Raw genomic sequence first — 23,277 nt, 5'->3', positions numbered from 1 at the left:
ACAAAACATACTAACTTAGAGGAAGCAAACAGCTACTATGTAAAACAATTATATTACAAAAAGGAGACCCACTGATATTTTAACATTTATTCAAAGTGTTATTCAAAGGAATAGGAATATTTTCAAAACCTCAGATTACGTTTATTTCAAAGGGATTTAAAACACTTAATAGACTGCCATCCTTTTCTTTCAAATTCATTATGTTATCCCAAACTGTTTACGGAGTCTGGGAGTTTTGACTGCCAGATCCCATCACTCTGGTGACATCTTCAGGTGCTCTGCTGTAAAAGCAGGCAGGACACCTGAAACTTCTGTAGGTCCATTCAGAGGCAGAGGGAGGTAAAAGACAAGTCTCAGGTTGCTACAATTTAGGATCAGATGTTTCCATTTATAAAGTAGTATTTGGGCTTAGTCAGGAAAACTGAATTCACTTCTATTAGGCTCATGAAGAGTTCACTTGTAGCCAGTTTCTGGAGGTGGTGGTAGTAAGTAGACCAATTACACGAAGACCTCATTTTGATAATCGTGTATTGTCAACAAATGACTCACAGTTTTGGTGTCTGCAGCTGGTTAGGAAAATTCTGTGGAGACACTGTCACCTCGGCTCACGCCTTCTCAGTGTGGACAATGGAAACTGGTGGGGGTATAAAAAAGTCTTGCTCTCTTTAGATATAAAGCACAGATATACATGCAGTCCATAAACAAGCATATAGTGTATCAGCCCTGTTAAAATTTCATAGACCCCACATGTTCTATGATTCCCTTTATATGAAGTGCCCAGAAAGGCAGATCTATAGAATTAGAAAGTACATTAGTGATTGTCTAGGACTGGGGGAAATGAGGGCGGAGGGCTGGGGGTATCAACTAATGGGCACAGGGTTTATGTTGGGGTTGATAAAATGCTCTAATATTGATTGAAGTGATGGTTACACAACTCTGAATATTCTAAAAGCCATTGATTTGTATACTTTAAATGGCTAATTGTACAGTATGTGAATCATATCACAATGAAGTTGTTAAAAAACACTTTCGTCCTTTAAAAAAAAATCATGGGGTGGTGACTAGGGGGGAAAAAACATCTAAAGAGGCTCCTTAAGGGGCAAAAAATGAAAAAAAGGGGGGGAGGAGAAACTGCCTTGGACCAAAAACACCAAGGAATTTCATTTTCAAGCTCTGTATTCCCAGCCCAAACATCAGCCACAACAGCTCATCTCATTTCCCTGAGAAATTCCTTAGTTGATCCTACCCAAGCCACGGAGTAACCCACATCTCTACCAATGCGTGGAGTCCGGAACTAGTTCTGCTGGCCAGTCTCTAATACTAGCTGGGCTGAGGAAAGGGGTTGGGGGAGGTATGCCCTGGGGGGGGGGGGGGGATCAGGCATCATGGCTGCCTTGCAGGAGTCCTATTAGAAACTGTTTCCTAAGAACTGGGTTGCTTGAGACCACGGGAAGCTCCCTGAGCACTTAGCTGTTGAACTCATGTTGCAGGGTGAAATCCTCAAGGATATAAACTCTGAGGTGGTTAGCAAACATGGCTTTTATTAGAGGATACTCTCGGAATCAGCTCCTGTGGAAAAGAGGAGAAGGAAACAGGAGTCAGTTGAGGGAAAAGTTGAGCTGTGATGCAGGTCCTGGAAATGGGCTCAACCAGCCCCAGGAGAAGCTCTGGAACTGAGACAGCCCTCCAGAGTTGTCCCAACAGCTGAGCACAAGCCCTTCATTCCTGAAGGGATATCTGGGTGGTGCATCACGGCATTCATCGCACTCAGCGTTTCCTAAGGGTCAGAAAAACACCAGCAGCAGCTCCTGAGATATCCTGGTTGTTGTGACTAAGGCAGACTACAGAAAATGACTGCCAAGATGAATTTGTTCTTTCAGTCACAGAATCGTAGAGAATGCATTTGTATAGCATCATAATGAATATGCAATTAACATTAGCTAATATCACAAACTTATACTGATATTGACAACATAGATGAACCAATTATCATCAAGGAAGCCACATCTGTCGATGCAGATATTTAGTAAATGCTGCTGATAATGTGCATTTCAATACCATGCATCAGTGTGTTGTGTTGTCTGGCATGTAGTATCAGGTATGATACACTATATCCTTAAGTCAGATTGCCACATAATATAAAAACTATATAAATTGTTTAGCTTTTTCATATATATATATTTAAGAATCTACTCATTAAGATTTCCCATGTTCTGTCAGACATAGTTTTGGGAAACCCTGCTCTTATCAAAAGCTACTCCTATTCCTAAGCCTTCCATGCTGTACTCCTACTAGGTCTTTCTGGCGGCTATTGCGCTCCCTCTAGAGAACCCTATATTTAGAAGGCATGAAGAACCCAGACTGTTTACAGAGGGGCTTTGGAGAGACTGTGAATTCCCTAAAATTGAAGGAGAAGTGTGTGTGTCATGGTCTATGTACATTTTTCCAGGACAGGAGTCCATAACTCCCATAAGATTCTCAAAGGGGCCATTCCTTTGAGTTTATTAATCATTCCATCTTCCATGATGCTCTTTCTAGTGTTTTCTCATAGTCATTGTGTATATTTGTATTCCATCAAGCGTTATGAACCAAATGAATTGCCATATCTCTTTAACGCTTTCACTAAGGCCTCTCTTTTAACACGCTCTGAAGTTCCTCCTTAGAAAAAAAATCCCCAACTTGCTATGGGTCCTCCTAACTGAAGACATACCTTAATATTCAGCCCCTGATAGTGAATATATCCCAAGTGGGTCCATTTTTAACATATCCAAGAAGCTCCCTAGAGTGGTCGGTGCGACTGTTCAAGATGAGAGCACATTCAGGGAGTTCCTTTTCTTGCCTCAATTTCCACATATATTCCTTGCCTTGCTCTGAAGAGAAATCCACTGGGCCTGGGAAATTATATAAGCAAAAAAAAAAAAAAAAGCCATTGAATTTTTGTGTTTTAGGTATAGCTACCATCATTAGCACTTAACCAACTATCAGGTAGTGGGCTAAGTGCTATATAAATAATTTTGCTTAATTCACATAACAAGTCTATAAGGTGGATGTTATTGTTACTCTCATTTTACAGAGGAGGAAACTGAGGCTTAGCAAGGTTAGCGTGCTCAAAGCCACACAGATGATGAGTAGTGAAGGCACATTTGACTCCCAAGCTGATTAACTCCAAGGCTCACACTTTTCTTTTTTTTTTAAAGATTTTATTTATTCATGAGAGACAGAGAGAGAGAGTGAGAGAGTGGAAGAGGGCAGGCTCCCTGCGGAGCTGGGAGCCCAAGGCGGGACTCAATCCCAGGGCCCCGGGATCACGACCTGAGCCGAAGGCAGATGCTTAACCGACTGAGCCCCCCAGGCGCCCCAAGGCTCACACTCTTAACCACTAAGAGTGACTGCCAGAACCATGTAAGGCTACCTTGTTTGTTGAAGGGGAGGAATAAATAAATAAATAAGTAAATAAGTAATTAAGTATTTATTTATAGATGTGTGTGTGTGTGTATAAACAAGTTACAAAGCTTAATCAATAATTACAAAATGAATGCCATCTAACCACCACCTGGGTCAAGAGATAGAACATGGCTACTCCTGTGTCTCTTCTTATCCCAGCTTCCTCCCTCCACACTGAAGGTAACCACAATCTTGACTTTTATGATAAAGGCTTCCTTGCTTTTCTTTATACTTTTACCACCTAACGATGCATACTTAAACATAATTGATTGGTCTGCTTTTTTTTTCTGGTGGGGGGAGGTTATATGAATGAGATCATACAATATCTCTTTTCATATCCTGAGTTTTCATTTGCTCAACACTGCTTTAGATTGATCTAAATGCTTATAGTTGTATTTTGCTCACTTTTATTCCTGAATAGTGTTCAGTTGTGTTGATGTGCCACAATTTACTCTTTCTGTTGTCAGTAAACGTTTGGATTGTTTTCATTTTGAGGCTATTTTGAATAATGCTGCTATGAACACTCTTGAACCTGAGTCCTGGTGCGTATGTGCACGCCTTCTGGTAGGATCTAAACCTCCAGGTGGGATTCTGAGTCGTGGGGTATACATGAATTCAACGTTAGAAGAAAATATCAAATTGTTATCAAAGTGACTTACTGCTCTACACTCCCACCTGCACGGTATGAGATTTCCCGTTGCTTCCCATGATGAGGTTTGTTTAAAAGACAGACTGCAGCTTTGTTTCTTGTCTTCTTTGGGGAAGAATCTCAAGTCTTTTCAGCTGCCTGCCATTCTTTCTTACACAGGTCTACCAGGGCTGCTTTGGTTATTGAACTTCCATTTTCCAGCCACATTTCCTTTTTCTACTTATATTCTGTTTCTTGGAAAAGAAAACACCTCTGAATTCTTATCAGAAACGAATTCAGCGGAACTCATAGGAGGAACAGGAGAAAAAGACCAATAATGGAAATTTCCTAGAAAGATATTCTCCATCAGTTTAGCTATGCTATGCAAATGTCCCAGATACAGGAATATTTTTCCTTTTTCCAGGTTATAAGAAACCCAGTCCGCATTCCAACCAAACACACAAGTTTAACCAAGTGTTTCCCACAGATGCTACATTATGATTAGTAGTGAAGGCTTAGCAGGTTTAGTTTGTCAGAGGATTAAGTCTCAAGAATGAAAGCTCCTGAAAGGATTTTTGTCTGATGTTCAGAACAGAGTCCAGCACATAGTAGGTGTTCAATGAATATTTGTTGGTTGTTCAGTATAAGCCTTGTGTGTCAAACGTCATTCCTAAATATCTCAATGAGAAGCCCAGTGATTTTATAGGTTCTTGAATCTATAAGGGATGGAAACTTTTGACTGTTGCTATAGTCAGCATTTCAACACTCCCGAATCAAGCACTTGGCTCACTCTCTCTTTTCTCTAGGCTACGTGCACTGGACTGAACATATGATGGGATGAAAAGTCCCAATGATGGACTTACCAAAGATGCAGAGCAAGAGAGGACTTCAGGATCTTTCAATTTTCAGTTACATATTGATATCACCAAATATAGCTGATTTTACCATAAGAGAGCTGCAGTATTCAAAAATGATATTTTTGTGCTATTACTCATAATTCATTTAAAAATATTTAGAATGTAACGTCCTGTGCCAACCACTGTACGAGGTGACAGAGCACTAACACTGAATAAGATAGAGATGGTCTCAACATTTTGATCTAGTGTGGACCTGGTAATTAAATTACATTGGAATTAGAGCCATGATGGAGAAAACAAAGTTGTCTGAGAGCATGAAAAGAGGGTACAAACACATGAGGGAAACAGGGGAAGGCTTCCTGGAGGATGGGATATCTAAGCAGAGACAGGAAAGAGGAATAAGAGTTCACCAACCAAACAAGAGAGGTAAGAAAAGGCAAGGCAGAAAGAAGAGCATGAACCAAAGCCAAGAGGCAAGAGAGAACAAGAAAGTGAAAAATGTTCCGAATGACTGAAACACAGAATATATGAGAAGATCGGGAGAGATAAGGCTAGAGCAGAAATCGGGAGCAAGGTTATTGAAAACTGTATCAAGGGGCACCTGGGTGGCTCAGCCGTTAAGTGTCTGCCTTCGGCTCAGGTCATGGTCCCGGGGTCCTGGGATCGAGCCCCGCATCGGGCTCCCTGCTCCACGGGAAGCCTGCTTCTCCCTCTCCCACTCCCCCTGCTTGTGTTCCCTTTCTCGCTGTGTCTCTCTCTCTGCCAAATAAATAAATAAAACCTTTAAAAAAAAAAAAAAGAAAAAGAAAACTGTATCAAGGGGTCGAGAGCAGTGGGATACTAAAGGAAGATTCTAAGTAAGCTGGTGACAAAGTCAGATTTGGAGTTAGAAATTTGTTATCATAATCTCAGCCTGAAAAGAGGATGACCTCTGCTAAGCAAATGATAGTAAGAAATGAACTATATGTAGGAGGTGCAACTGATAGGAAATGGTGAAGAGCCCAGGGTGAGGAGAGGAAGAATTCAAGAAACGTAGCTTGGCAGTTGGGTGAATGATTTACTGAGACAGGAAACATATGGAAGAGCAGTTTGGGGAGCAGGGTAGAATGGCTGGGTTTTGTTTTAGCTGTGTTTGAAGTGCTGGTGAATTTTACAAGTGAAGTGTACAGAGCAGATAAAACTAAGGAAAAGCTGTGAGTCCCATAGGCAAACTTAGGCACTCCAGCAGCCACTGAGTATCTAGTAGAACATTGGGGCTGTGTCAACAATATTAAAGGAAACTGGTTTAGTGGCTATTTTTTTATCATCTCATCATGGGCTTACGTTGATTTAATCTTCTGTCCTGGCTTCTCAGCCATACTTGCTGAATAAGGAACTTACAACCTGGTGTTTATCATGAAGCAGATTCTACCTGCTAAAACTCCAGGTCCCTTTCTTTCCAGGCAACTCCCTAGCTACATTTCAGAGAGGGGACTCGAAGATGTTGGTAATGGAGGTCACATTGTTTGTTGAAAACAACACAAACAATGACAACTAACTTTTTAAGTGTTTGGGAAAGGGTGAAGCCTAACATCTTTTAGAGCTGCCACAGACACAGAGTTGCACCAACTGCCTTCTTGAACCCTAACTCATCCCTGCAAAGACCTAGGCGTTCTCCCAGGGAGGGCCCAGCTTAGGCTAGAAAGATGGTAATTCTTGTCGAAACATAAGTTAGGTTGACCTGTATGGCTTAAGAAACATATTAGACTTTGAATTCAAACCTTATTGAGCTTTTTGAAACCCCAACCTCTTCTACATCCCCCACTTCTTTTTAGATTACTGAAGTGGTTTTTTTTAGTTTGGCTACAAACCTCTCTGTATCTCAGTTTATATCTCAGTTGGTCAGATATTGAGCTAAGGAGAGACAACATTTTTGTTTTGTTTTGTTTTGCATGTAAACTTCACAGTAAGTCTATGGGAGGACACTGGGGAGGAGAGAAGTTAAACAGCTTTCCCAAGGTCACAGAGCCCACATTCTTTAGCAACAGTGCTATACTGGTTCCCATTTTCTACCTATTATCTTAACCTTGATGGTGACAATAATCACTGTAAAGGTAACTAGCACGTATTGAGCATTTATTATGCCCCTAAAACTCAATGAAAACACTTTACATAGATTTTGGCATTTCATCTCCACAACAGTTTTACAAAGTACTATTGTCTCCACTTTTAAGATGAGGATTCTGAAGCCCAGAGAAGTTATCACCTGCTGATTGCACACAGGTGACAAGTGAAAGAGCCAGGATTTGAACACAAAAGGCTGACCTCGGAATCCTCACCGTAATCATTACACTTTGGTTGGGGTAACCTCTTAGGTCCCTCTCCCACCACCCAACCCCTGCTGCCACCTGTTCAAAGATTCAGTGATTTGTTTCTATACCATGGAGCCTTATCACATTATAGTTCACGTAAGTTACATCATTAAAAGTATGGTTTTGAATGGTTGTGTTGAGTTTATCTGGTTTAACAAGTTTTTGTCTAGCTTAAGCATTGGAAGTAGCTAAGGAAGAAGCAGGTAGAGCCAGTCACAGGTCGGCCCAGGGCCAAGGTGAGGGAGTGAGTTTCTTTTTCAACCCTGAAGGTGCAGAGATAGGGCTGTCTTGGCTTCCCACTCCGCAGCCTGGGAGAGCCTAGTGCCTCATCATATAGTAGAAGCCACCTTTGCCAGCAGGGGTCTCTGCTTCACAAAATATCCTATTGACTCTTCTTTTGGATCCAGAAACAGGAGACTGGCTGGATTTTATTCCCAGTGCTCAGGAGGAACTCTAGAGCCCAGATTTCCCAGGACAAGAACAAAACAAAACAAAAAAACCCACAAACAAAATAAGACAACATTTTACCTTTCTCTAGTCTTTGTTTTTGTTTTTTAAACTGAGAGAGGATTAGTAACAGGCAACTACAATACCAAAATTTTTAAAAAATAGATCCTGAGCATGGTGCCTCCCAATGTCTTCAAGCTAATGCACTAGACTTGGAAATGTACATTTGGCATGCTTTCTTTGTACTTGAACCCTAGCTATCTGATCGTCCTCCATTCCCACAACACCTGTGTCCTACCCTTTCAGCCCCTCCCCCGCCCCAATTCGGGTCTATCTGTTTTGATTCTGAACTCTTCTCCAGACCTTCCCTGTCTTCTGCCTCCTGCTAAGGTGGCTTTGTTAATGCTAGTACTTTGCCAATAATAGCCAACTCAAAACAATGTAGTACCTTGCCTTCTCAGCACAAAAATGTACTTGATGACTGTAGAACAAGTGTATCAACTATAGTGCAACTTAGTGGCTGGGAAACAGAAGTACAGGAAGATGGAAGGAGAGAGAAAGCAAAGTGGTGAAGAAAAAAGAGAAACTTCTAATAAACTCCCCTATATGGTGTGATATGTGCTTTCACATGTTTCTCTACTAATATTAGACTTAAGAAGCTTCCTTAATCCCCACAGTGAGCCTGAACTTTGACTTGCTGAGGAAATTCAGAGAGCCCTGAATCTCTGGTCTTGATTAGCCAGATATTTTACACCCCCAGTATAAGATTATCTGGGAAACAGTATAAATGAAGCTGTATGTTCATCCTCATTCTTTTTCTCCACCCTACCCACCCTGTGTTCAAATACTTCCCTCCCAGGCTCTCACTTCAGCCCTGAATTTACTGACAAAGCCTCTGCAGCCCGTGAGTGGGAAGGCTGGGGCAGAATGTAAGGAAAGGAAATAAATAATGGATGATGAGTTTGGCTGGTGACATATTGTTGCAACAGCAGCAGAATCTGCAGGAGTTTAGATGCAATTCCACAGATCTAAAGAGATCTTCAGTACAAGAGAAAGGAAAGAAACTCTGGCTGTCTTCAGCAGATCCATAATTTTGAGCCCACACTTCACGGTTATCATAAGGCAACCAGTGGGGTCCCACACATCCAAACATTTATGATGGTCGAAGGTGTGATCTGAAGTGTATGAAAACAGCTTTCTGCTCAAAAAAAGCTCTCAAGTAGCCTGAAATACCCTATTCATTCACCAAAAATTGACAGTTCCTAGTTCTAACATCATGGTGTCAGGGGAACAGTATTGTATGAGTCAGGTACTCAAATTCAACTGATTTGAGTAAAAAGGGATTCATTAAAGGCTATGGGTGGAGAGAAATTCAACAGCAGGATGATGTACTAAGAAGCTACAGGCCATTCTTCTCCAGAGAGACACCCTGTTGACAATATACTGACAAGAATACCTCTGTGAGAACTCTAGAGACCAGTCCAGAAGTTACAGCACTCACGGCATTGTAAAACCAAGAAAGAGTTCCAACAAAAAGGGTGGGAAAATTTGCAGTATTTGGCACACCCATCCCTGCCCTACCCTCATGCAGAATAGTGCTGAGCAACTGGGAGGAAATCCCTCAGACCATCACGATGGAAACAAAAGAGTGGACCATGTGCCTAACATTCTAATTTGTCTGGGGGTTGCCTGAGTGACTAGTTTCTACCTTTCCTGACTTGGACCGTTTAAGAAACTGGTACCAGTTTGGAAGCCACTGAAACAGAGGGGAGCAGCATGTCAGAACTGCAGAACCACAGGTAGACACCAGGGGGAGCAATAGATCAGAAAAGGTTTGAGATGTCCTAGAACTTGCAGTTGAGCTGACAGGTGAAGGTCTTCCCCTGCACAAAGCTAGTAGGCAAAGACCAATACTGCTGGGAGAGGTGGTTGTTTTTTTTAAAATACCCAAATCCCAGCAAAAGATTATAAGGCAAACAAGAAACATGGAACAAAGAGGGAACAAAAATAAAACACCAGAAACTGACTCCTACACAGAGACACAAACAAAAAACAGATCTATGAGCTGTCTGACAAAGAGTTTAAAATAACTGTCATGAAGATGCTCAATGAGTTAAAAGAGAACACAGACAACTAAATGAAATCAGGAAAATGAATAAAATAAGAATATCAACAAAGAGATATAAAGTATTAAAAAATAACCAAACAAAAAAGATGGAGCTTAAAAATACAGTAATAGTACTGAAAAAAAATCATTGAGGGAGTTAAACAGCCGACTTCATAAAGCAGAAGAAAGAATCAGTGAGCTTGAAGACAAGTCATTTGAAGTCACTGAGTCAGAGGAGTAAAAAGAAAAAAAGAATGAAGAAAAGCAAAGAAAACATAAGGCACTTATGGGACACTATCAAGAAAACTAATATACATATTAGGGAATCCAGAAGAAGAGACAGAGAAAAGGGTTGAGATCTTACTTGAAGAAATAATGGCCCAAACTTCCCAAATATGAGGAAAGAAAAGGACACACAGATTCAAGTAGTTTAAAGAATCCAACTATGAGGGGCACCTGCGTGGTTCAGTCAGTTAAGTGTCTTTTTTTTTTTTTAAGATTTTATTTATTTATTCATGAGAGACAGAGAGAGAGAGAAGCAGAGGGAGAAGCAGGCTCCCCAAGGAGCAGGGAGCCCAATGTGGGACTTGATCCCAGGACCCTGGGATCATGATCTGAGCCAAAGGCTGACGCTTACCCATCTAAGCCACCCACGTGACCAAGTGTCTGACTCTTGATTTTGGCTCAGGTCATGATCTCAGGGTCATGAGATCGAGCTCTGCATTGGGCTCCACACTGAGCACGGAGCCTCCTTGAGATTTTCTCTCTCCCTCTCTCTCTCTGTGCCTGCTCCCCAACTTGTGTGCACACCTGTTCTAAATAAATTAATTAATTAAATAAAATATTTTAAAAGTGGACTATGATAAATCCAAAGAGAACCCCCTGAGACCCATTATAGTCAAACTGTTTAAAGTCAAAGACAAAGACAGAATCTTGAAAGCAGCAACAGAAAAGTAATTTGTAACATAAAAGGGAGTTTCCTTAAGATTATCAATGGATTTCTCTGCAGACACTTTACAGGCCAGAACGGAGTGGCATAATATATTCAGAATGCTGAAAGAAAAAAAAAAATAACTGTCAGCCAAGAATACTGTATTCAGAAAAACTGTCCTTCAAAAATTAAGGAGAAATTAAAACTTTCTCTGATAAACAAAAGTTGAGGGGATTTATTTATTACTAGACCTGCTCTACAAGAATTATTAAAAAGAGTCTTTGAGTTGAAATCAAAGGAGAGTAGACTGCAACACAAAGACATATAGAAATATAAGATTCTCTGGTAAAGGTAAATATATGGACAAATATAGAAACCTGTACTACTGTAATTTTGTTCACAGAATTTAAATGACAAAAACATTTAAAAGTAACTATAAATTTATGTGAACAGTATACAATATTTAAAAATGGAAGTTGTGACAAAATAAAGTGGAAGGGTGGTGTTGTAAAGGAGTAGAGTTTTTATATGCAATCTTAGTTATTTATCAGTTTAAAATAGAATGATGTAACTTTAAGATATTTGATGTAATTGCCGTGGCCACAAAGAAAATATTCTGTGAGATAGCTAGTCAAACTCATAAAACTAAAAGTGGAAAGGTGGTTACCAGGGGCTGGGAGGAGGGGGAGGTGAGTTTTTTAATGGGTATAGAGTTTCAGATTTTCAAGATGAGCAAGTTCTGGAGATCTGTCTCACAGCAATGTGAATATACTTAACACAACTGAACATAGACTTTATTTTTTTAAAGATTTTATTTATATATTTTTGTGTGAGAGAGTGTGTACAAGATGGGGGAGCAGCAGAGGGAGAGGGAAAAGCAGACTCCGTGGAGCAGGGAGTCCAATGTGGGACTCCATCCCAGGACCCTGGGATCATGACCTGAGCCAAAGGCAGACGCTTAACTGACTGAGCCTATGTTCAGGTGCCCTGAACATAGACTTTAAAATAATTAAGAAGGCCTATTTTGTGTGTGTGTGTGTGTGTGTGTGTGTTTTTTACCACAATAGAAAAAAAAAAAAGGCTACTGGGGGTGAGGGGAGAGTTAGAGTTTATTGGGAACAGAGTCTCAGTTTTGCAAGATGAAAAGAGTTTGGGAGATGGATGGTGGTGCTGGTTGTATAACAATGTGCGTGTATTTAATGTCACTGGAATATATACATAAAAATAGTTAAGATGGTAAATTTTATGTTTTGTGTATTTTACCACAATTTAAAAAAAAACTCACTAAGTCCAAAATAACCAATGAGTGTGACTATATCAATGAATTCACCTCAAACTAAATTGTGTCCCACTTTTCCTGGCATAGCACATTCACAATCCATTACATAATATTCCCAAAGATTTGCCAATAGAAATAAGCGAAATGCTGCCCAAAAACCTGGTGTGGGGTAGGTTACAGAATCACCAGGGCTAGATTCAGGGAAATACAGGCAAGACCAATGCCCCCAACTCATGCCATGAAATAAATGCACAACGTGGGCAGCATGCTACCACCGCAAGACACTGGACACTGCCACCTGACCCCTTCCACTAATTCTGTCACTGGCAACACTTGTCAAAGCAGTCCACAGCTTCTCCCCTCAGAAGACTAAGAACCGATGAACCATTAGATAGCAATTGACAGAATAATTTTATGGAAACTTCCTATTAGCAGAGTAGCTTTAAAGTCATATCTTAGGAACCAGTGATACTGTAATACCTTAAACATGCATTGATAATATTTTTCAATTTTACAATTAGGAAATTAAATTTACAGGAAAAAAACACAAAAATCTAAAGAGCTTTGAATTTGAAATTCCTTTCAATGCCCTGAATTTCATCTGACCTTTATAATAAAAAGGCATGCTTTTATACATATTGTGATCAGTAGTTAGCTTAACTCATTTTTTTAACCTTATATAAATACCCTCAGGTTCTACCAGGTAGCTAGTACAATAAAAAAACATAACACCTATTTCTCTCTTGAGGTAGCCAGCCTCCAAAATGTTCCTTTAACATTTACATCCCTGTGTAGTCCCTGCCACTTTGAACCAGGGTTAGTCTGTGTGACCAACAGAATATGGCAGACATGATGGTTTGTCACTCTTGAGATTAGATTTTAAAAGACTATGGAGGGCGCCTGGGTGGCTCAGTTGGTTAAGCGACTGCCTTCGGCTCAGGTCATGATCCTGGAGTCCCGGGATCGAATCCCACATTGGGCTCCCTGCTCAGCAGGGAGTCTGCTTCTCCCTCTGACCCTCTTCCCTCTCATGCTCTCTATCTCTCATTCTCTCTCTCTCGAATAAATAAATAAAAATCTTAAAAAAATTAAAAAATTAAAAAAAAATAAAAGACTGTGGATCTCTTAGGGATACCTGGGTGACTCAGTCAGTTAAGCATCTGCCTTTTGGCTCAGGTCATGATCCCAGAGTCCTGGGATTGAGCTCCACATCGGGCTCCTTGTTCAGCGGGGAGCCTGCTTCTCCCTCTGCCTGCCACTCCCCCTACTTGTTCTCTCTCTCCCTCTGTCAAATAAATAAATAAGATATTTTAAAAATAAAAGACTATGGATCTCTTAGATCTCTCACTCTGGGGGAAGCCAGGTACCATATCATGAGGACACTCAAGAATCCCTATCCTACCTGAGAAGGAACAAAGATGTCCAGCCAACAGAGAGCAAGGAATGGAGCCTGCCAGCATGGATGTGAGTAAGCTTGGAACTGGAAGCGCCTCGAGTACAGCCTTCAGATAAGAACTTCAGTGCCAGCCAACAGCTTGACTGCAACTTCCTGAAACACCTTGAGTCAGAGGTCCCCAACTAAGATGCTGTCACAGAAACTGTGGGATTGCTTAAAAATAATAAATGATATTTTAAGCTGCTGAGTTTTGGGATAATTTGTTATGCAGCTGTACATAACCAATATATCTCTCCAGCAGTTCTGTAAGGGAAATGCACGTGCATGTGTGTGTGTGTGTGTGTGTGTGTGTGTTTCAGAAAAAGCTGTTAAAATGTTAAATGCCTGCTGACATATATGTAAAACTATGAGAAATGGAACAATGCCCCCAAAAGGCACATACTCAGCCTGCTGCCAAGTAGGTAGATTTTGAGAGTAAAAAGGTCCAAATTAGGGGGACCTGGGTGGCTCAGTTGGTTAAGTGTCTGCCTCTGGCTCAGGTCATGATCCCGGGATCCTGGGATCGAATCCCGCATCAGGCTCCCTGCTCCACGGAGTCTGCTTCTCCATCTCCCCCTGCTGATCCCCCTGCTTGTGCTCTCTCTGTCTGTCAAATAAATAAATCTTTTTTAAAAAGGTCCAGATTACCTCCAAATAGCTTATCCTACTAACCTGAAATTTTACCAGTAGAGATAAATTTCACTGGGTCTTGTAGTAGATGGTCTTTGAGAGTCTCCTGAAAGGCATAACATCTTAAAATAGCATTTACAATAAGGTCATGACAGGAAACAAAAGCTAATTCTAATGATGCATCTGAAGAAACTTTTAACATGGAGATTATTTACAAAAGTGTGGGCATGGTTATAGGAACCAAGAAAGAATGTTGAAGTTTCCAGAGATTAGCAAGCTATGGAAGATATTTGGGCAAAAGGCAGAAATTGTGTTAGGAGAGTCCACTACCAGGTGGACCCCAGGAGTAGGGGGCGACCAGTCGTAACTATCATAATGAGAGGACATAGCCACCCCCAGAACCATGGTGCCAAAGCAAGGAGGGAATGGAAAAGAAATGTATTAAATCTCTCTCTACCCCCATCCTCCAGGCTCATCATGTGGGTGCCTTCCTTTGGGCAAAGCTGAGCAGCAGAAAGAGGACAAAGGAGCCCACTTGGTGCAGGGGTCAGTCCCCCGGGGACACAAAGCCAGACAGAAAAGGGCAGAGAATAGATGGTGGGGGTAGCACAGCATTAGAGCATTTTCAGATTCTTAAAGAATCTTGAAAATTATCTAAGACAGTCCCCTGGTCTGTGTAAATCCTCTTTGTTTCATCCCTAACAGAAATCCAAAAATGCCAAAGGCATGGCTTTTGGAGTCCAGCTGGCCTGCTCTGTGCTTGCAGGCCTTGTGACCTTGGGCAAATTACCTAACCTTTGAAAATCTCAGGTTTCTTTTCCTGTAAAGTGAGCATCATAATAACCTAATAGAGTTATGGTAAAATTAAATAATATACACAGAGGTGAGGAGACTTATAACACTTATAATTAATATAGGTAGGTAGGTAGGTAGGTAGATAGACAAACTCTGGAGTGATGCATGAGAAACAAGTAACAGTGAATGCCCATTGGGAAGAATTTTGGAGGAATGAGTCCAGGGTAGAAGGAAAATTTAATTTTTTATATGCTCTTTTTATAGTGAGTACTGCTGGATTTTTTTTTTCCCTTGTATATGTACTATCTTTCTAAAAATCTCCCTTGACACCAACAGTCTTTCTTGTCTTGTATTCTGCTGCTTATTCCATTTATTCCACAACTATTACTTACTAAAATGCTTACTACTATACTAGGTGTTGGGGCTACAAAAAAATTAAGATACCATCCCTGCTTTCAAGTGGCCAAAGTCTAGTTGCAGGGACAAAAAGCAAGCAGATAAGCATTATGCAATGTAGTTAAGTGTGGCCCGTCTGATTTTTCTTATTTAAAATTTGAAGACACATACACACACACATAATCCCCCTTAAATGTCCCCCTTTTTGGTTGCCCTTATCACATTCTAACATCCTATATAACTTATTTATTTATGGTGTTTATTGTCAGACTCCCTCCACTCCACAAAGATGAGAATTTTTGCCTGTTCTGTTCATTGGTAGATCTCTAATGCCTGAAATGGTGAAATTTTTCAGTAGATGTTTGTTGAATGAATAGTTGCTATGTATATCACATATACATCCAAAAGCATGGAAAAGGAACTGCCAGAACAAACCATAAGGAACAGTGAACTTGTTTTTGGAGGTCAGTAAGGCTTCCCAGGAGAGGTGACACCTTGTGCTAAATCTTGAAGCAAATCTAGTGACTTTGGCTGAAAGACCTAACGTTTTAAGAGCACGCAAATGAGAAATACAGAGAGATGAAACACACAGGAAACTCAGGTCCAAACGCATAAAGGTGTAAGAGAGATTGGCACATATGGAAAACCCAACATATGGCAATAAATATTGGTTGCTGGTAATTGTTTATGCTGGCTGGGTGATGGGTTCTTGAAGATTTGTTATACTGTTCTTTCTCCATGTTTAAAATTTTCCATAATACAAAGTTAAGAATAAATGAATAATTAAACTATTTTAATGAGTACAAAAGAATTTTAAAAATGAATGGTTCTAGGCAGGGGGGCATGGTTACATTTACCAGCCACGTGTAAGAGCAGCCAAAGTGGGATGGCAATAGATTGGGGGGGGGGGGGGAGAGGTAAATACCTGACAAGGAATAGATGAATCAATAGTTTTCCAATTGTAAATGACAACTCAACTCAAACTAGCTCAAGTACAAAAGGGAATTCATTGATTCACGTACTAGGGAGTACAGGGTGTACCTGGCATTAAAAACTACTGGATCTAAGAACTTAATTGACACCACCAGAGCTCTGTGTTTCCTCATATCCTCTTTGCCTCTGTTCAAATTCGTTTCTCAGATACTCCTCCAGGTGGTGAGTGAGATGACCATTGATAGCCTCTACCTCAAAGCCTCCCATCTTAAAGAACATTTCTCTCCCAATGACTCTGTAAATCTCATGGGAATCTCTGATTGGCTCTATTTGGGTTATGTGCCTCTCCCTGAACCAATCACTGTAGGACAGGGAGATGAAATAATATGATTGGCCAAGTCTGGAATAGGTGGTAGCAAGTGGGGGAAGAGGGGACCGCACCTCAGACACCATGATTGACAGCTCCACCAGGACCACATGGAAGAGGGGAAAGAAGGATCCCTTAAGGAAGGGATGCTAGCAGATCCAAACAGCTGACATCATGGCTCGCACAGAGTGCCATAGTTGATACTGGAGATGAAAAGGTTGTGGGGTGCAGAGTGGATTGAGCAGTAGGAAAGGGTAGGGATAGGCAGAGAGGCCTTATTTTTCTAAATCAGGCTACACTGAACTGGGCTCTGGAATTATAGAGAAATTTGTTGTTGGGTTGGGGGTGAGTGGACAGATGTGGGAAGAATGAAAATCTGAAGCTCACATGAGCCTCCTACAGCAAATGCTACATCTGGGCATGAAGTGGTTAAACATCTCCCACTTTTCCATGGAGGGATGATTGAAGACTGAATATGGATTAAAAACTGGTAATGGAAATGCTGTCATTTTCTCAGGTAAATTGTGAAGTTGAATGCAATTAGAAAAACATCCCCAAAATAGCTTTGGTTTGGTTGGCGTGTGACCAAACCCTGAACAGCTTAGATTAGTATAAAAGAGATTCAAATATCTGTCTTTCACATATGCTTAGGAAACTGAGCTGAAGGAAGAGGAAAGCAGCCCATGCCATCTGTTTAGGAGGTATGCAAGCTCCCAAGTGAGTTGGGAAAGAAAAGGGGCTTTAGTCTTTTAAGACCAGTAGGCAGTGAGAAAGGCACCAGCTCAGAGAAACAGAAACAAGGTCAGAACCCAGGACAGATAGAGAGTCTGAGACCCGTAAAGCCAGCAGGAGCACTGTGCCTTCTGCTGTGTACCACACCAAGTTCTTGCCATCAAAATAATTCCATATACATCTTCTCTTTAAAAAAACCTTCCTAGTATCTCGGCAGTAATGAGTTCTTCCATTAGTGGTAAGGTCATCCATAGGATTCACTGGCCTGTGCCCAGAGCTTGCCTGTGAGGAATGAAAGGAGAGGTTTTGATGACATTGAGCCAAAGGACCACAAGTGCTAGAAAGCTACTGTTGGTCAGTCATCATTCTCTTCTGTGAGGTTCACAAGCATGCAATACATTCAAGAGCCATCAACAGATGAGAAATCAAAATACTACTTTATTTTCACTTGAATAGATGCTCAGTGTCTTAGGGCAGAGCTCTCTTGTGAAAACAAGGTCAGAGCAAGCAGCTGACAGAAAGGCCTCCCCGAGCCTCTCCTTCCCCACTACACACCGAAATCTTCTCACCCTCTGTCCTGCCACATTGGACCAGAAATGGAAGCAATAAAAAGTATGCGCAGCTATGCATTTGAGGAAGAGAAAACAAGATGGCCAGATCCCAAGAGGAGGCCTTGGCTCAGCGTATCTATTCCTGCTGCATGAGGTAGAAGAAAAAGCTGCATGGAGGTTCCTAACCCTGCCCTTGTTAAATGTGGCCCAATTAATTTCCTGGAATCCAACCAATCTAATGAACAAGGCCTCTCTGGCAGAAGGCAAAGGTCAGGAGAGAAGGGGAGAGATGAAACTGCCCTTTTCTCTAAATACTTGCTCCTCAAAATGTGGGCCCTGGACCAGCAGTATGAGCATCACCTAGCAGCTTGTTAGAAACGCACAATCTTGGGCCCCACCCTAGATGAAGGGAACCTGGGAGTGGCATTTTAATAAGATCTCCAAGGGATTCATACGCACATTAAAGCTTGAGAAGTACTGAGTTTCTGAATCCCAAATCCATGCCCAAATTGTCATTTCAATTTTTGCTTGCTTCCAAAAATAGTGCTCTGCATATGGTCAATAGTTAATGAAAGGATGTTTGAGAAATTCTTTGGGGCACCTACTTAATTCCATGTGAAGGGAGGAGATCATTTCTGAGAAACCAGCACCCATTCACCAATGAGTGGCTTAGAGACAGAAGCACACCGGAAGCAACCAAACAAAACAGTTCTAGACATACATGCATAGCTCTGCCGTGGAGGACAGATGGACATAGTAAATTTCCTCTCACTTCACCCCCCCCCATAATATACTCTCCTTTCCTCACTAATGCTCTCCTTCATCCAAGCTACTATGAAGCTTTTGTGTTGGGCTGTGCTTCACACACAGGCTAGTACCACATACATTACATGTCTCTTGCAGCCCTGTCCTCAGACCCAAAATCTAAGAGGGAGATATTGCTATCTGTAGGCTATCAAAAAGCAATTTGGCACATCAGTATTTCTCCCCTTTAAATAGTTGTGACTGTCATGACCCAATTCATATCTTACCTCTGACAGTAGCAAAGTCCCAGGCCTGGATCTTCATCCAATATTTGCCTGAGTAAGACGTTAACGATAAAAACTCAGAGCACTCAACCCCCAATTTCTTCTCTTTGCTCTACCTGATATAATACCTTACAGTAAAAAGGGCCAGGGGCTGACAAATAATTATGGATTAACAAGAGTCTGCCATAATATCATTAGGGGATCCAATAATGACAGGATTTAATGAATAATGATTAAATTACCATCTGCTGAGTACTTATAACGTACTTGACAACAACCTTATGAAGTAAGTAGTATTCCCATGTAATAAGTGAGGGAATTTGAAGTTCTCAGAAATTGAATGACATCCAGGAAGCAGCCAAGATAGAAACCCAGCATACCTCTTAAGCACAAAGCCTCTCAACCACTACAGTAATATGATGTTTCACTTGTCAGAAAACACTGCAAACTCCCTGTGTGAGTAAAGAATCATTTTCCTTCTCTGGGGCTAATGTGAGGATTAAATGAGATTAAAGATGTTAATGCAGTTAGAAAAGTAAGATACTGTAACATATAAGGTATAATTTAGTACATTAAGATCATGTCCAAATAAAAGCCCTCGGTACTATACAAATGGCAACTATATATGTAAAAAATTTTCACACTTGTAATTAAAGATATCCCAGGTCATTCAGTATATAGTTCTTATTCATCAAATTAGAAAATGCTTTTCAAAGTTTAACCTCAATGTTGGCAAGAATGTTGTGAAACTACTACATTGCTGGTGGGAGCCCAAGTTAGTACAACCTTTCTTAAAAAGCAAATAGATAATATGTTTCAAGACATTTTTTAAAAAATTGAAATAATCTCTTGTAAGGAAAAATAAATTAGGACAAAAATTTAAGTACAAATACAGTTGAGAGCATCAATTCTGAAGCCAGATTGCTTGGATTTAAATCCCAGCTCCACTACCTATAAGCAGTGTGTCCTTGGGAAAGTCTCTGTCACCTGGTATCCAAAATGGGGATACTAATAGTACCTATTTCACTGAGTTCTTATGAGAATTAAATGAATTATTATAGGTAAACTACCTAACCCAGTCCCTGGCACAAAGAAAGCATGATATATAAGTGGTATCTATCATTTTTATTATCTTAGCATTATTTATAGTAATAAATAATTGGAATCATTCCATCGGACCATAGAAAAATGGTTAAGTACACCATGGTACAGACATAAAATGAATATTATGAAGCCCTTAAAAACGAGGCTTTAAAAGACTATTTAACCACATATATTGTAAAGTAAAAAGCAGGAAACTCTATATATCACCCCCATACCCCTCATGCTTGCTAAAAGGGCACATTGTACAAATAAGGTTGTGTACAAAACAAAGGGTGGGAATGACATCAGAATATCAGCAAAGAGTATATCTGGGTGAAGGGACAGGGTTGGGGGTTTCTTCCCTTCCGTTTCTGCACTTTACAAATCTAGGGCAGTGCTTCTCACATAATCTTTGTCCCTTAGCCCCAGCCAGTTACCAGCAGACAGCCGACCCTCAGGCTGCCTGGAAGAGTGACTGAAGGAATGGAACCTCCGGAGAAAGGGCACGGAACTGTCCTGTAAATGGAAACTGGAACGCATGCACGCCCAGACTGATGATCCACAGTAACAGGTGTTTTCCATCTCTGATCTCGGTGATTCATTCTGCACAGCTGCCGGCACACAGAGGTGTCAGCGGCTCCTAGAATACAACGCCCCACACGCTGAAGTGCACAGTGTTCCGGACGCCTGGGCGGCCACACACCGAGACACACTTCGGCGACAACCTGGATCCACAAAAAAGAAGCCCTGCCATCTTAAATATATTAATGACTGACTGCAAAGAACAAGAAGCTATGGCTTGTGCCTACGCCCCTTGCTCCCAGCCGCATCTTTCTAGTTTTCAAGCAATCTATTGAGGGTGAGTCTGCATGCATCTGGTCGCTGGCGGACCCCCTCCCTAAACACACACACACACACACACACACACACACACACACACACACACACTGGCGGACCCCCTCTCTAAACACACACACACACATACACACCCCTTCCCCCATTCGTCTCTTTCAGACTAGGACCCCCTCCCTAAACACACACACACACACACACACACACACACACTGGCGGACCCCCCCTCCCTAAACACACACACACACACACACACTGGCGGACCCCCCCTCCCTAAACACACATACACACCCCTCCCTTCCCCCATTCGTCTCTTTCAGACTAGGCGCGTCTCCGAGTGTTGGGTTGAATGGGAAAGAACGGGGCCGTCTTTGTCATTAATCCTCCCCTCCTTCGGGCGAGCCAAGCTTCTTCCGGGTCAGCGACAATACCGCCACCCCAATCGGGCCCGCGGTCCCCCATCCTGCTAGCCCTGCGCCCGCGAGGGCCAGGTCGCCATCGCCCGCAGGTTGCGGGAGGGGAGGCGGGCGAGGAAGAAGGGCGGGCGGCGCGGGAGAGGGGGAGGGAGGGAGGGAGGGGACAGCAATCCGAGGAGGAGGAGGAGAGAGCAGCCTACCGCAGCTGGCGAGGAGAATGGGAGTGCGGGGCGCCAGACCGCCGCGGGGTGTCACGGCCGCGGCCAAGCTTACCAAGCGCGGGGCAGGCGCCCGCCGCTTTTAAACCCGGGAGGGCGCGGCGGCCGCGGCGGCGGGCGGATCGCGGCGCGCGCGGGGCGCCGGGCGGCGGCCGGATGGAGAGGAAGGGCTCGGCGGCCGCGGCCAAGGGGAACCCGAGCCCGCCCGCGGCCGGCGAGGCTCAGCGGCCGCCGCCGCCGCTGTGCGTCCCGGGCGGCGGCGGCGGCGGGGTCCCGGCGCACGGCCAGGCTGGGGCGGCGGCCGAGCCCGCCGAGTTCATCAGGCGGGCGCACGAGTTCAAGAGCCAAGGGGCGCAGTGCTACAAGGACAAGAAATTCCGCGAAGCCATCGGCAAATACCACCGGGCGTTGTTGGAGCTGAAGGGGCTGCAGCCGGTGCCCGGGGAGCAGGAGCGGGACTCGCGCGCGGCCTCCCCGCCCGGGGCCCCAAACCCCGGCCGCCTCTCGGAGGAGCAGAGCAAGACAGTGGAAGCCATCGAGATCGACTGCTACAACAGCCTGGCAGGTGAGCTGCGCCGCGCCGCGCCCGGCCCCTCCTCCCCTGCCTGCTCGCCTGTCCCCCGCCCCCCGCCCAGCGCCCGGCAAGGGGCCCCGGCCCTCCGGTCCCAGCCGACCGCTGCGGCGCGCCCGCGCTGCCCACTTCCCCGCTGGCACCGTGCTGCTCCGGGATGGAGGACCCGGGAGGGGGGCGCTTTGGAAAAAGTGACTTTTAGGATTACACCTCCCAAAACTCGTTGTCATCCTGTGTCCCTTCCCTCTCATCCATCGTAAATCTCACCTAAAAATAACTGGACAGACAGAAGAAGCCCCGCTGGCCTGGTGGCGATTGCTGTTGCTACTGCCCACCAGTGGACCTGGGTCCAAATGCGGGAAGTAGCGCCCAGGGTGGGCACCCGCACCCACCGCACGCCCGGTGGCCCCTTTCCTCAGGTATCATTGGCACGAGAGCTCGCCCTCACTGACAGCATCCCGATGGGTAAGGTCCTTCCTGCCCCAAGTTCCCTTGGCCTCGATAGCAAAGGGCAGTTTGTCACGATGCCTTCAGCATCTTGAGCAAAATGGATTCCAAAATGCCACTTTCTTCTCTCTGAGCTCTGCTGGGGCCCCTGGTTGCCAGGTGAAGAGAGCGATCTCAAAGGGAGGCTAGTTCATGGTTGGGCTTGAGCTGTGTGCAACATCCTCCCTCGGTGTAGCACTGGTCCTCTCCCAGCTGACTGCAGGGCCTGAGGGCAAAGGGGGCCCCAGCAGAGCTCAGAGAAGGTGAGGTATACATTCCAGAGTTCACTTTGGGGATTTAGGTCAAAGTCAGGCATTTTTAAAAATTTAACTTTGCCACAGGAAATTTAAAGTCTCTTTAAAAAAAGGAAGAGCTTGGGTCATTCCAGGGCGTTCCTGCGGGAAGGTGGGAGATGTTGGCAGGCGCAATGGCCTTATATTTGGAGAGGCATTCTATACTCCTCTCTCACCCTGTTTGGTGGGATTTGGGCATGGTCCAGCTCCTCTGGCCAAATAAAAGGCCATTACTCCTAATCCCTAACCCTTGAAGTTGCCTAAACTTGCTCTGGACAGCTGGAGCACAGGAGCTTCAGGAGAGTGACAGGGTGTGGCCTGGGGAGGGTGAATGTGTTTTGGGCACAGGAAGTTGGGGGATGAAAAAAAAATATATCAGTAATTCTGCTCTGTTCCCTCTGAGGTGTCTAGTGCCAGGCTGACTCTGTGTTCCCATAATGCCATGCC

General features: G+C 43.2%; 1 protein-coding gene and 1 long non-coding RNA gene across 2 annotated transcripts in view; one reads left to right on the top strand and one right to left on the bottom strand.

Moving 5' to 3' along the window:
* Positions 1–145: 145 nt before the first annotated feature.
* On the bottom strand, positions 146–22,451 carry LOC113910473. The gene is made up of 3 exons (XR_003516060.2): positions 22,319–22,451; positions 2,711–2,891; positions 146–1,569 (listed from the first exon to the last, which is right to left on the bottom strand). It is a non-coding gene; the product is annotated as an uncharacterized LOC113910473 (long non-coding RNA).
* Positions 21,440–23,277, top strand: part of TTC9 (tetratricopeptide repeat domain 9) — a 33,418-nt gene continuing 31,580 nt past the window's right edge. Inside the window, exon 1 of the mRNA XM_027572732.1 lies at positions 21,440–22,045. Within this exon, the coding sequence (XP_027428533.1) occupies positions 21,637–22,045 (409 nt within the window). The 5' untranslated portion in view covers positions 21,440–21,636. The remainder of the gene's footprint in view (positions 22,046–23,277) is intronic.

Source organism: Zalophus californianus, chromosome 6, assembly GCF_009762305.2.
Source record: "Zalophus californianus isolate mZalCal1 chromosome 6, mZalCal1.pri.v2, whole genome shotgun sequence".
NCBI lineage: Eukaryota > Metazoa > Chordata > Mammalia > Carnivora > Otariidae > Zalophus > Zalophus californianus.
Note: the sequence above shows the minus strand (reverse complement) of the source record. Positions and strands in the feature narration are given on the sequence as shown.